The sequence below is a fragment of the Thunnus thynnus genome, chromosome 16 (genome assembly GCF_963924715.1).
Source record: "Thunnus thynnus chromosome 16, fThuThy2.1, whole genome shotgun sequence".
Taxonomy (NCBI): domain Eukaryota; kingdom Metazoa; phylum Chordata; class Actinopteri; order Scombriformes; family Scombridae; genus Thunnus; species Thunnus thynnus.
Window position 1 is genome coordinate 17,066,761 of NC_089532.1, and position 13,784 is coordinate 17,080,544.

General features: G+C 39.6%; 2 protein-coding genes across 3 annotated transcripts; both read left to right on the forward strand.

Annotated features, from left to right (window-relative positions):
• The first annotated feature begins 13 nt into the window (after positions 1-13).
• Positions 14-5,992, forward strand: cfap99 (cilia and flagella associated protein 99). 2 transcript variants are annotated; one of them, XM_067613770.1, is made up of 16 exons: positions 14-152; positions 1,925-2,059; positions 2,141-2,285; positions 2,371-2,465; positions 2,554-2,660; positions 2,743-2,920; positions 3,096-3,176; positions 3,449-3,517; positions 3,652-3,738; positions 3,837-3,925; positions 4,171-4,375; positions 4,562-4,703; positions 4,797-4,948; positions 5,037-5,242; positions 5,357-5,549; positions 5,703-5,992. In XM_067613770.1, exons 2-16 carry the CDS (start codon positions 1,946-1,948, stop codon positions 5,808-5,810), a joined length of 1,971 nt encoding a protein of 656 aa, XP_067469871.1. In that variant the 5' UTR covers positions 14-152; positions 1,925-1,945; the 3' UTR covers positions 5,811-5,992. The 2 variants fall into 2 exon arrangements, with proteins under 2 accessions (XP_067469871.1, XP_067469870.1); XM_067613769.1 differs by lacking the exon at positions 14-152 and having other exon boundaries at positions 1,690-2,059.
• A 696-nt stretch (positions 5,993-6,688) lies between these two features.
• Positions 6,689-12,918, forward strand: si:dkey-21a6.5 (signal peptide, CUB and EGF-like domain-containing protein 2). The gene is made up of 9 exons (XM_067614620.1): positions 6,689-6,911; positions 8,402-8,575; positions 8,793-8,931; positions 9,040-9,128; positions 9,530-9,593; positions 10,689-10,777; positions 10,882-10,994; positions 11,105-11,261; positions 12,119-12,918. Exons 1-9 carry the CDS (start codon positions 6,863-6,865, stop codon positions 12,274-12,276), a joined length of 1,032 nt encoding a protein of 343 aa, XP_067470721.1. The 5' UTR covers positions 6,689-6,862; the 3' UTR covers positions 12,277-12,918.
• The last annotated feature ends 866 nt before the right edge of the window (positions 12,919-13,784 follow it).

Genomic DNA, 13,784 nt, shown 5'->3' on the forward strand with positions numbered 1-13,784 from the left:
TGCGCTGCTCTCTGCCGCTCCAACGTTACTGGATGACAGTCACGTTGACAACATTCACCTCCCACTTTCCCAGGAAATGATGCCTTCATGTGCTGCTCACACACACCGTGCACCTCCTGCTTTGGCTCGGGAATAACAACAAAACAGACCCCGTAAGTGTTTAGTATATGTTTTAAGACATATACATTATTTCACTTTGAATATTTTTGTCTGATTTTGTGTTCCATGAAAAAAAATTCAATTACTCAAAAAAATGAACTACAGCCAAACTACACACACACACACACACACACACACACACACACACACGCACACACACACACACACACACACACACACACACACACACACACACACACACTATCTAGATAGATAGATAGATAGATAGATATGCATAAATAGGCAGCTACCCTCTCTATTTTTTTTTTATATATATATATTTATTATCCTATTTATTTTTTTGTTTTGTTCTTTTTCTACCCCCTACTTTATTTAGCCTTAATATTAATAATATTAATCTTTTCCCTTTCTCTTGAATTGATTCTTACATACAGGTACGGGGTATTGGCAAGTTTAAATGCACACATATGTGGCTTTAAGGGTATATGTGCACATATATATGAGTATAAATAGGAATGTACTGCTCTTGTTGTTTTGTGGAGTTTTTGTTGTTGTTGTTGTTGTTGTTGTTGTTGTTGTTGTTTTGTATTGTTTTTTGTTGCTGTGTGTTTTCTTTGTTTGTTTGTATTTGTAGGGGATGGGGGTTCAGGTCATGCTGCATAACATGTATAACTGTACAAAACTCTTGTTCCAAATAAAATTCAAATATATAAAAAAGATAAAATAGGAAAAATTCAGTTACTCTTTCTTCTTCTTCTTAAAATTACATATTCTTCTTCTCTGTTTGAAAAATGTGGACTCTATGAATAGCCTATGCAACTATTTTTAATTTCAAGTTAATTCTTGGACACAAGATGTCTCCTACTTAGACACTACTGAAAAGTTCAGTAAAGTGTATTGAATGTCTTAGGTTTCCATGCCACACACTATATCTTAAAATATATTGCCTATTTCAAAAATAATTTGTGATAACACAATGCCAAACCAATGACTTTGTTTACATGCCCACAAAAAAATCTGATTATGTTAATCAGATTAAGGTAGGAAATCAGTTGATGCATTGTGAGACTACTCTAAAACCCCAGTTTGCATGTGATTTTGTCAGTAATCAGCTTTTCACCACTAACCCCCTCAAAACCGTGATGTGAAGTTAGTTACTTTTCCCTGCGACATTGCAATTATATTTGTAACAATCGAACATAGACCTGTTGCCTTAATCTGATAATAATCACTATTTTTCCTGCTGTGGGCTATTTATCACGTTGGTGGTTCACTTTGTGTAGATGGCAAATATTTCCAACAGCACGTGAAGGCAGCGTAAGGTTTGCACAGACGTCACAATATGCTACGTCATAATTTATGTTATGGCTGCCAACAAAGGATCAAGATGACACGATGACACACTGTTAATCTGTCTCCGATGGATTAAAATCATGAATGGTTTCATATAATGAATAAAACCTGTCCAGAAGTGGAAAAAATACATCTCATTAATTAAATATGTCTATTTGTAAACTACCTCTCATTTAACTTCAGGCGTTCAAGCTGGGATACATCATGGGTCTGTTTACACCAGTGTGTTGCTAAGCAACGAATGAACATGGCAACGGTTCGAGCTGAAAACAAGCCGCTCTGTGGAAGTTCTTGAGAAAAATGACTTTCTAAATCTGTTTTTTTAGTAGAAACCACCTGGATCTCTTTCACGTAGAACACATTTTTTGACACGAGTATTATTAATATAAATTGTGGGTCTTTCTGCTATAGATGCGCTCTTTTTCCACTACTGTCATCAATCTCCAACCAGCTTTCTGCAGGTCGATATAAAATGGCATCGAGCTATGGATCACTTGTCAAGGAGGCCGCTGTGCTGCTGGATAAGTTCAGCACAGGCAGACAGTGTTTGGATGACTTCATGGAAGATGCTTCAAAGAATCTGCAGGTACAACAGGTAGACTCAGATCAGTGTCCAGATGCTGCAGGATTAACATATCGACCCTAAAAATGTTGTTATTTGTTGCAGCACATGGATACTCAGCCTAAGAAGTTCATACTTGATGTTGTTTCTGGATGTGTTGAGTACAAAAAGTTATTGGACATAGTCATCAATGCCTTCTATGGCCAGAATGGGAAATACTTATCCAGAGATGATCGCAGCCAGCTTGTCAGTAAGTTAATTAATCTAAGACATTTAGATTTTTAGCTCTGTCTAAATATAACAAGACATTTACATATTTATAATATTGTTTTCAGTTATCTGTTACCTCGCCACATTTGTCCTTGATGACCTTGGACTTCAGAGTTTTAGCAACGTTGTCAAATCTCTGGACATCAAGAAAATGCACAAAGTAAGAAAGTCCTTTTCTGATCTAAAACAGCAGTCAAAAGCTCTATTATGGTGCACCGTGTGTTAGTGTGTGCTGTGTTTGGTTGTAGTTCCTGAGTTTCTTCTTCACAAACCTCACCACATGGATACAAGAGAAATGGAATAATATCTATGATGCTGCCTACGTGGAGAAACACTGGATTGGCCCTCTGCTAAGGTGATAAAAGCAGTCCAGGAATAATATTTTTAGGCATTAAGTCAAGGAATGAATGATTATATCTATCATTTCTGTCCTTTAGATGGCGCCCTGAGATTGATATTCTCTTGGACCAGCTTGCTGTCAAAATGTCTCGTGGGAGTCAGGTCAAGAAAGCACCAATCAAAACCACTGAGCCCCAGGAGTTCTCTCTAAACAAACCTAAACCTCGAGCTTTGCCAATGCCTGAGCTCATCCCACAGCAGGAGAAACATAAACCAGTCAGCCTCATTTACAGTTATATCCACTATTTCCTTCAAACATTGTCACACAGTTACATGTGTGCAGTTTTCTTCTGTTTCTGTGCAACAGATATATAGAGCAGACAGGTTATTGAGCTGTATACTGCATAGAGGGTGTGATGGATGTATAACTCATAACACTTTTTTTTTGTAGGTACCAAATAGCACCTACAAGGCTCCAAAAGAGATGCAGATGATAGAGGAGATCAAACAAAAGAACCATCAAAAGACTGAGGTAAAACATCTGCTTTTACCATTATCAAGAGAAAAAAGCTACGACATCTAAAAGGTAGAAGGTGGCCTGTTATATGTCTGTAATAAAAAAGAAAACAACAGAAAGCAGCTGTAATTCAGCAGCTGGCACAACCAAGAGTTGGATTAAACACTGGAATAAATATGACATTACAGTACATTAAAACAGTTTTATTATTAACAGTATTATTTATTTAATACATAGATAATTCATACTGAATTTCTTCCCTTTATTCTGTCTGTTCTTCACTGAAGGAACTGCTGTATGAAGCAAATATGAAACAGTTCAGATGTGCAAATCCACATAAGTCTGAAAACACAAAGGTAGGGACTATTTTCTTTTCTTTACAAAGTAATGTTATTGATTTATGTTTAAACTTTATATAAATAAAAAACAAGATGTTAATGTTAATTTTCTCACTTCTAAGCAAGTCACTTTTACTGACTATTTAATACAGAAAGTGATGTCCCAGATCAAGCAAGACTTGGATTCAGAGCTCAAGTTCAATTCAGTTCATTCAGGTGGACGTCCTCCCAGTAATAAGGTGAGATCAAATGATTTCACCTGCTTCAGTGAATCAGTCTTCAATATATTATTCATAAGTATTAACTGAAGTGATAATGATTCTTCTGATTCTGTTAGAACAACAGCTGGCCCATCAAGCTCAACAGTGCAGCCATCCTGAGGCAGGGGGCGCTATATGACCGTCAGGTGGAGGAGGAGCTGCAGAGGTACAACACAGGATTTACCTGCCACTCCTTGATTTATTTTACAGGGAATATGCATCTCAACATGAAACAAACTGTTAAAAGAGATAGTTTTAATAATTTGTGTGTGTGATAACTGCTTTGTGTGACTGAATTGTCTTGTTGTGATGTTGCATATATATATATAAAGATCTTGTTATCTCAGTAAGACCTCCTGAATGAAGCTTAGTTAAACTCATTTCTGTGTCTTCATGTGTGTATCGACAAAGAATAGAGCGTCTGGTGCAGGGTGCACGTGAGCCCTCTTCTTTCCTGCAGTGGCAGAAAGAGATGCGAGAGAAGGATCTTCAGGAGGAGTTGGCGAAGATTGAGAAGAGGCATCTGGAAGGACGCATCAGTTATGAGGAGGCGGCTATGGCCCGCACTCGAATAATGGAACGCAACCAGAAGACTGCTCAGCTCAAGAAAGAAGAGGTGGGTACAGATCAGTCAACTACTGATTACAAAAGGCATTGACAGAGGATTACGCAGAGCTTTACAGTGTGTAACGAGGAGCGTAATTAGACCAAAACATGTCTGTTTTAAGGAGTCATTTTAAAGGGATTGACAGTTATGTGTGAAAGTGTGTTTTTCATGATTTCTTTGTTGTTTCTTGTATAGACAGCTCAGCTGATGCGGAGATACGCTGAGAAAAGGCTGCAGGAGGAAAAAGAAATGAGAGACTTGGTGCAACAAGTGGCAGAAGGCCACAAGAACTCAAAAACAGCTAAAGAGAAGTTGCAGAAATTCAAGCAAAGTATTGGTAAGCCCCCGAAATTAACATGAAGTGTGACGCAATGATCATTTGTTCATGATTTTGCTTTTCATTCTAATCCACTTTATGCCAACGTCACAGTGAAAGAAGCCTCGGAGCAAAGTCGAGAGCTCCTGCGTCAAGCCCTGGAGGAGGCGCAGGCAGAGCTCAGCAGGAAATTTGAAATCATCTGTGAAATCCGCGCCATCGAATCACTTCCTCACATCAGAGTCAAGAATTTTGACAACACAGAGGTGAGCGAAAGAAAGGACTGATGTCATCCTCACATCTCGCACACTTTCACGTACGTCTCTATGTCAACTTTTTTGCGTCCCTCGTCAGACTGCGGGCCACGAGCTGCTGGGAGAGATGTCCCTGGCCGAGCTGAAGGAGCGGCTGGCCCTTCTGAAGGAGGCGCAGCAAACGGAGCGGCAGGAGAAACGGGAGCACATCCTGGAGGAGAAGCAGAGCAAGAAGCAGCTGCTGTTGGAGCAGCTGGACACCATCAACATCCACATGAGAGCGCTGGCACAGGCCTCCGCCATCAGGTCAGAAAAATGTCGGACTCTAAGGAAAACAAGTAGACCCGTCAACACACACAAACGCAGACACGTGTACGAACACACAAATATCGCATTCGTGATGGTTTTGGCACGTTGCAGGAAAGAGGAGAGGAAAGCCACGCTGGGTTTCCGGCAGGCGGCACCTCAGGATGAGAGAGTTTTGGCTCTGCAGAAGAAGCTCAAAGAGAAACAGCAAGAGCGCCAAAGACTGAAGCAAATTGAAAGCGACAAGGCCAAAACCTCTGAGCAGGCAGCAGCGCACACAGTCAGACACACAGGGACACACAACAAAGTGAGTATGAAATCCACAACAAAGAAAAACAGTGTCCTTTCAGTGAGTGACTTGTAAGCTTTGTCTGTTTTTGTTACTGTTGAGATTTTTCACGCTAGTCGCAGTAAATAATATTCTCCTCCTCACTTCTCTCTGTGTTTCTTGTTTCAATAGAAAAGCTCAAAGGAGAAAAACTGGGAGGACTTGGAGCGGAGCTTAGAGCGTCATATCCAGAAGGAGGCTCCTGATGTTGTTTCTCAGAGGGAAACGCTCAAGACGTAAACATGTACAAAATGCTCCGAAGGATTAATTATAGATCAGACAGATTATTAATTATGTGCTGCCAGAAATGTGTGTGATGAATCATCATTTGTTACATTCTGAATTTGACACATTTACCATGAAAACTGAATAAAATTGACTGCCACTGTGTATTTAATGTCATACACAGTGAGACCATCCAACTGTTGCTCTGAGGTTTGCTATTGTATGTCTGGTTAGTTAGTTAGTTAGTTATGGTGCATGCATGGAAAAAACACCAAAATATAAAAACATGAAATGGACTTCATCTTCAGTCTCACATAAAACACATAGAAAACAGTCTTTTCTCTCCAGGGAGTTTCTATAGCTAATGGTAATTTACCTGAATGTAACTGTGCACACAGAGATCTTTGACCTTTGCTGTAGTTGTTCTTCATCAGATAATAAGTTAATTATTACATTTAACACAAGTTTCCTTGTATGAAATGCAATAAATATCAGAGCAGTTTCACTTCTCTCCAAAGTAAATTCCACCCACCTGCTTGTGTGTGTGTGTGTTGTGTGTTTGGCATGAACAAGGATCGACCTTCAACTTATGACTCATGAGTTAATTTCACTTCCCTTAAACAGTGTTATTGTTATTTCTGTAACTCCAGTAAAGAGTTACTGTACAAGCAATCACTCATCATTACTCAGAATATCATGAGGTCGGACCAGTGTCGTCTGTTTGGAAATACTCATAAAAAAAAAACAGAACTATTTATGTACAGTATTCATCCCTCTAGAAAATACTTTACAGTATCCAAACAAGAAGCAGTAGCGCCCCTACTGGCTGTCCCGTGCAACGACAAGAGGTCTGCCTTAATTCAGCCCATTTTGCTCAGTTTTTCCCCTCTAAAGCAAAATCACATGATGTGTATTTTGTCATATGACACTGATGAGAGGACTGATCCCACAGCGATCGAGCTTCATTGACGTCCTTTGTAAAAACAAAGGCAGCTCGACCACTTTGACAGGGACGAGATGCTGTAGCTCAGCATTGTTTGGTGGTAGTTGTCAATAATATCTGGAGGATGGACTGTCGGGGAGTTCTGCCTGCGATAGCCGCCGCTTGCTTCCTAGGTAAGGTCTATAATCTTGTATTATTATGGGTGGGAAAAAGCAATATTCTTACAAAATGTTATAAATATACATTATCCCTGTTTATTATGGAGCTATTATAATACATAACATGGAATAAGTCATCGCTGAGGATCACAGTCCCAACTGGAGTAACCTTAAGCAAGAACTATAAGCTTATTAATAGATTTTTGCTTGTGGACTGGAGGCTGCTTTTGCACATTGTGAGAACATTTTGAGTGCAATAAAAAAAAAGATGCATGAACAAAGACTACATTTGGAGATTTGTATGTTAGGAATGCTTTATAAATTCAAGTACACAAGTTGTTTTCCTTGTAGTTAAGATCATTACTATTGAAAAGCAGATTTCTCAGCACACATTTCACAACAACTGTATTTTTCATGTCTGTGCCCAAAACTTCATAACAAACTTTAATCTGGAAAATCACTATAAAAATGACTTACTGTGTTTCTGTCGTAATTGATAATTGTATTAATCTTATTTTACATCATTGCATCTTGCTGTGGCGCCACTTTAATCTCTTTTTATTGGGATCATTTTGCAGACATTTATATCATAACCCTCCAAACTTCAGGATTACAGCAGTTCTTTCCGCCAGTTTAACAGAGGCTTATGTCTAAAAGTTTGAAATAGGGATGTTGCCAACCCTGCTGAGACTGAACTAGAGCAATCACATGACCCCCTTTCTGAATAATTGCATTTCATGAGGAAGATGGCTCCTATTCAAGAAAGCACTTAAGCACATGGCTAATGTGATTACTAGCACAATATGGGCTCTGTTTTACAGATGTGCTCTTACCTGTTGCCCCCATTCTCTCAGTGGTGATGTTGAATGTTATATCTTAGATTTTTGAAGAGTGATTTAAGATATCACAGTGACACCGTTATAGCTTAATAAAGAAGTTCTCTTTTATATAAAATAATACATGCAGGGCCAGCATGTGACATAGACCAACCAGGCAACCGCAGAGGGCCCTCATGCATCTGCAAAGCTTTTAGTTTTGTTTTTCATACTTTAGTTGTGTTTACAAGTCTAGATTCTTGTCTGAAGACCATAACAGAGGAAGATCTATTTTGGTGATATGTATTTCACGCATTCATTCCCCTGCCTAAGCGGTACAGTGTGTGAAATTATGAGCAAAAACAACTCAAACGCAACATTTCAGAGAGATCGAGTGAACAAGAGATAGAAAAATCAAAGGCACGTGATTGAGCCACATAGATTTTGGACTGATATTGTATTGATAGTGAAGCAATGATTGGGGGCTAAGATGTGGAGAGGGGGCCCAGTATTTGTCTTTTGTGCTTCCACTGTTGTGTTAAACATTTGGCATCAGACAACACAGTCCAAAGACCGCAGAGAGATTGCATGAATTTTTCAAGAGGTCACCTACCGGTCAAATCAATAATTCACTTGCATTAAGCATTTTGAGCAAATGAAACAGTCGTGTTTTATATCATTCTCTTCCAGGCATGGTGGTGAGCCAGACCACACTCACGCCCGCTGTAGTGAACACCACTCTCATTGAGAATGTGACCGGTCTGACTGTAACTCCCGTGATTCTCAGCAGCACGACCCCCGGCTGCTTTGCATTCAACACTTCTACTTGTGAGCCCTGTGCACCAGGATCCCAGTACGACAACAGTGAGTCAGTGATGGTGTCATCTGACATGAAACCACTCTTTTGTGTGTGTGTGTGTGTGTGATGGTTGATCACAGAGACATTTTAATTTTTTAGGATCTTACAGTAACTCTGTCTCACATACTAGATCCTGTCTGAAAAGAAAATGTCTTACTACAGTGGTTAAAAATGTAAGAACAGATAATACAGTCTAAGCTCAGATCCTCTGCCTTTCCCCAGACACCCTGCTGTGCGTGTGTTGTCCTGACCCCGGGCTCTGTCTATTTCCTGGAGCCTGCCTACCGTGCAACAAAGGCTTCTATCAGTCAATGGCTGGACAGCAGCAGTGTTTGCCCTGCGACCGCGGCTTCTACACAAAGTAAGGATGGAGGTATTGCCAACATACTTTTTTAAAAATGCAAAACATTTCTTCTATTCTAATGTAGTTCACCGGTCTATTTCTTGTATATCTACCACTACTGTACAGTTTCACTGGAAGTCCATTATGTCACCCCTGCCCTCCTGGATCCTTCAGTAATAACACTGGTGGAGAAAGTTGCACAAGTTGTTCACCAGGTGCGTTTATTTAAGCCGCAGACAAAAATTAGTAGTAGTGTTGTAACTCAATAACTTGTGAATTTAATTTAGACTGAAACAACAGTTTGCTTGTAGTCAGAAATGAGACCTATATATTTAAAATTCCTTCCAGTGTTAGTGTGTTGCTGTACAGTGCTGTATGTTATAAAATATCCCCTGGCAGCCTAACTGACCTCTGATAACTGTTCAAATCAATTATCTACTAAATACATTCTCCAATAAAAGGAAGTTAAGCTTGCTAATGAGCTTATGAGCTACCTACGTAGATGTATCGCTATTAATAATCATTGAATGACCTGAATACATTTTCAAAACTTGAGAGAAAACAGGACTCACAGTTATTGAGTTATTCTCTGTCTGTCTTTCTGTCTGTCTTGCAGGTTTCTTTTCATCAGAGCAGAGTTCCACTTCATGTGCACCATGTACACAAGGAAGCTTTTGCAAGTAACTTGCACTTGAATGTCACTGGGTTTTGACATCTATTTCTGTTGTTTCTTTTGTTGTTTGGAACTAGGATTCAGAAATCAGTGAGGAACTTTCATAACTATCTCTGTTTGGAAAATCACTCAACCAGATCGAACATCACATGTTTCCATCCCATGGTTCTGCTTTGCCAGCATAGATGCACCCACACACACACACACACACACACACACACACACACGCATGCACACACACATACACACACACACACACACACTCAACCAGTTGCACAGTTACCGCTTCAATTAATCAGCAGTTGGCATGAAAATTTAAGCAGCATGTATGATCATGTCTTGGCGGATATTAATGCTGCTTATGCAGTCGAACTGGAATTGGAAATGTAAGATGGTGTGTCATCTTCGATCAAACTGAGGGAGTGAAGAAGGAAGGAGTGAAGGAGCAGCAGTTAACCTGAGCTCCTCCCTCATATCTGAGCTCATACACGCTGTAAAAAAAAAACAGATTTAAGCATCTTGTATCTGTAATGTCAGTCAAAGCTCAGACTTGTAGGTGAGGGTTGGAAGCTCTTCACCAAAAAAAAGTCTCATAACCTCTTAGAAACCAACAAAAACTCTTCTCCATGACCTCCCACAGCTGAGTTCTTTCTCTGTGCCAACAAAAACTGCAGGTACTCTGGCCACAGAGACTGCTTCTGGTATGCCAGTACCTCTTCAAGTGAGGGGAAGAGTCATATGATTTTGCCAAGCCCCAAAAAGCCTGTCTCCTGCACGGCTGGCATCCATCAGCAAGTTCTTGGGTTGCTGCCACAACAAGCAACAATGTCCTTCTGGCCACAGCTCCAAAGCTTGTGGTCACTGATTGAAAATGCATTGTACATGGACCTGGGTCATCATATTTGACCTTTACATTGACTAAGTCTCCAAACCACTTAAACTGCACCCATCTGAAACAACTGACAATTATATTTGACAACAGGCAGACCTGCTCCTAACTATTTCTCATGTACTGTATATCTGTTAGCAGTGTAAACCAGCCATAAAATTCATTGTAGTTTGTCCATTTACAGTCAAAAACAAGTGTCTTTTTCTCTGACAGCTCCTCTGGTTGTACCCAGTGTCAGACGTGTCCTGGAGGAACAGAAGCTCTAAAGGCTGCTGCTAAAACCTGCTCACCATGTCGGCCAGGTAAACTTAAAGCTACAGGCCTCTAACCGGTAATGTTAATGAATGCTGCAGCTCATATTAGAAAAAGAGGAAGCACCATCCAGGTGATATCTGGTTTTGGACAGGCATGCACAAGGCTCCCCATGAGACTTTGTGTCAGATCTGCGGCAGTGGCTATTTCCAGATCCACTGGGGCCAGGAAAGCTGTGACGTCTGCCCAGAGAATCACTACTGCCCTGTGAGTACTGAACCCTTTGGACGCTATGTGACACGAGATTGTGAAAATGAACCAGTTCGTGTTGGAAAAATAGGTAATACGTTTGGTGAAAGAGTATATTCTGTTTTCAGAGTCCAGATGTGAACCCCATTCAGTGTCCCAACGATGCTTTCTGTCCAGCGGGCAGCTTGGCTCCAAGCTACTGCATGGAGACTTTCTTCCGCAAATCAGGGGACACTTGTGAACTGGCCCCTGTCACTATTGCTCTGTTAGTCATCGGAGGAGGGGGTAAGTAGCAACGCTGAAACAATTCCATATATGTTTTTTTAACAGAGATGAATTCAAATACAATCATGTTTTTCACTCATAGATCTTTTAACCGTGTCACAGTTTTAACTATCCAGTATGAATTTCAGATGTTTCAGAGCTTCTATAGAAATGCATCTTGCCTTTACTTAACACCATGTTAAAGACACTTATGCTTTTCCAACTGATTGCCTTTAAATTTAACCAGCTTCAAGCTGCAATGTCCCACATTCCTATAATCTGATTACACGCAAAACAATTTCTTTAAAGTAAGTATTAATAACTAGTATTTGACACAGTAACGGTTCATAGCTCCTTTTGGATAACATTAGGCATGCCTATTTTCTATAGTTCAATGAAACAGAGCTTGTATGAAGTGGAACTTTCCACTCTTGACTTAGAATTGGTGCATTGAAACTATGTAAATGCAAATTAACCTTGCTTATCCAAATGTATTTATGAATATGATTATATTATTGTAAATAAACAGGTCTACTGAGCAGGGATTTGTTTTTTCCTCTCGACAATATGATAGATTTCTGACTGCACGTTTCATATTTTAACTACAAATTTATGTCCATAATTGAAGTTTAGATTCTTCTGAGGGACGTGTCGTCCCCCCAATGAACCTTTTGGTCATTTGGTCTCATGCAAAGAGTCACGCTATTCTTTTTGCACACTGGAAATGTTTTATTATAGATTATTGTTCTGCTTTTGCACAGAGTCCACATGATGCACAAACAGGACATAATGAAACAAAATAAGAGTCATCCTTGTGTATCAGTGCACTCTTTGTCAATGTGTAATAAGCCCTACAACAGATCCTCTCTCTTTTGCAGTGGCCTTACTCTTCATCATTTTAATGGTACTACGTCAACGGAGGGACGCTGACGGAGAGCTGACTATGGCTCGAGCTCCGTTATTACGCAAAGAACGACCTCAAGGTCGATACTACGGGATACCCTGCGATGCAGAACCTGTATATGCTGGCTGGTGAACAAAAGGACCTCAGCCAAGCTTTCCTAAGTGCTCAGATGGACAAAACCAACTAAAGTCTTTTTTTTCCACATGCGTCTCAACTGAAGACAAAAGAACTGATAGAGGAAGACTGATGGTAAAATCCTGGACCGCCATATTTTTGGTAAATGGTGCCTTGAGAGCACTTTGACAATCCACCAGCTTTTCCATGTGACACATTTGAATATAATATTAAGAGACAGAAGTTGGCTCTTTTGTGAATTCTTGTAGTTTGACACTTTTACAGTCGTTCTACTCAGAGATAAACTTTCCTCTTCTAAACTAGGTTACTGGATTATGAGAGGTATGCTGGAGCACTGAAAACGAGATGCGTGCCTCAGCTCGGTGGGAAACTCTCTCTCTTGTGAAAAGCACTTTTTTTACCAAGGTAATTGATTTACATTGCACTCATGTGTTAGCAGACCTATGGGTGCCTCCATTAACTCGTGTAGTTCCTTGTCAACTGTGGGTTGTGCCTGGTGGTTTTTTTTAATGCATTTGATTACAATACAATGTGTTGTCTGTAGTTTGATTGATACCTTGGCTTAATGTTTTTCACCTGCTTTTTTTAAGATTATATTTGTATGTTTTAAAGGAAAATAAATGATAATGAGTGACTTGAGCCTGATTTCTAACTCATTTAACTTGTAGCCTCTTACAGACTCAATAATCAATTCAATAGTTTTCTCTCAACTGCCTCAAATTAATAGGCATTTCAAATTTGTGGGCCAGACCTTGACGTGTGGTTTTATTTAAGTAGAAGCACTATGTATAGACTGTGTGCCCATATTAGTGTAATGGTAATAACAGCTTCTCTGGCCACAAGTAATAAATCACTGCCTATATTTTAAGTCCAGGCTGTGCTGTAATGTTCCACACAGCTCGACATCTTTGACCTCTTAAGAAGCTTTACGGATCACTTCTCTCCTCGCTGCTGAAGATTTTTGTCATAATGCAGTGAAAGCTGTATGATAATTTAAAACAACATTGTTCTTTTCAGTTGAAGGACACAAATGTGCCGTGAAAACAGCCATGTTGGCTGTGCACTGTTTGTCCCAACACAGCTTTTGTGTGTTTTTGTAAGTGGACCTGATATTGTCAGTCTTGTACTTCACTGTCTACCTACTTTTAATGCAATTGATCAGGTATTTATATAGTATTAATATTGGTTCTGGCACAAGGAGAAGTAACGGTTTAACAAGCTCTTACAGTGTAGCAGGTTACATCCAACAGTATTAATTATACTGTTAGGCAAATTCCACTAACATGGAATAAAAATGTTAAATCTTCACCAAATTATTTTGTATGAATGATCTGTTTACAACGATTCATTGAAAGCAATAACCAGGAATGAATATTGGTGAGGAGTATTGCTTTCTGTATTTTTTACTATTTTCTGTCATGTTTTGTGTCACTTTGGTATAAGATATAAATTATTGTGAGACATATTTTTAAAACTAGTCTGATAATTAAGTCCCCTGCTTGTAG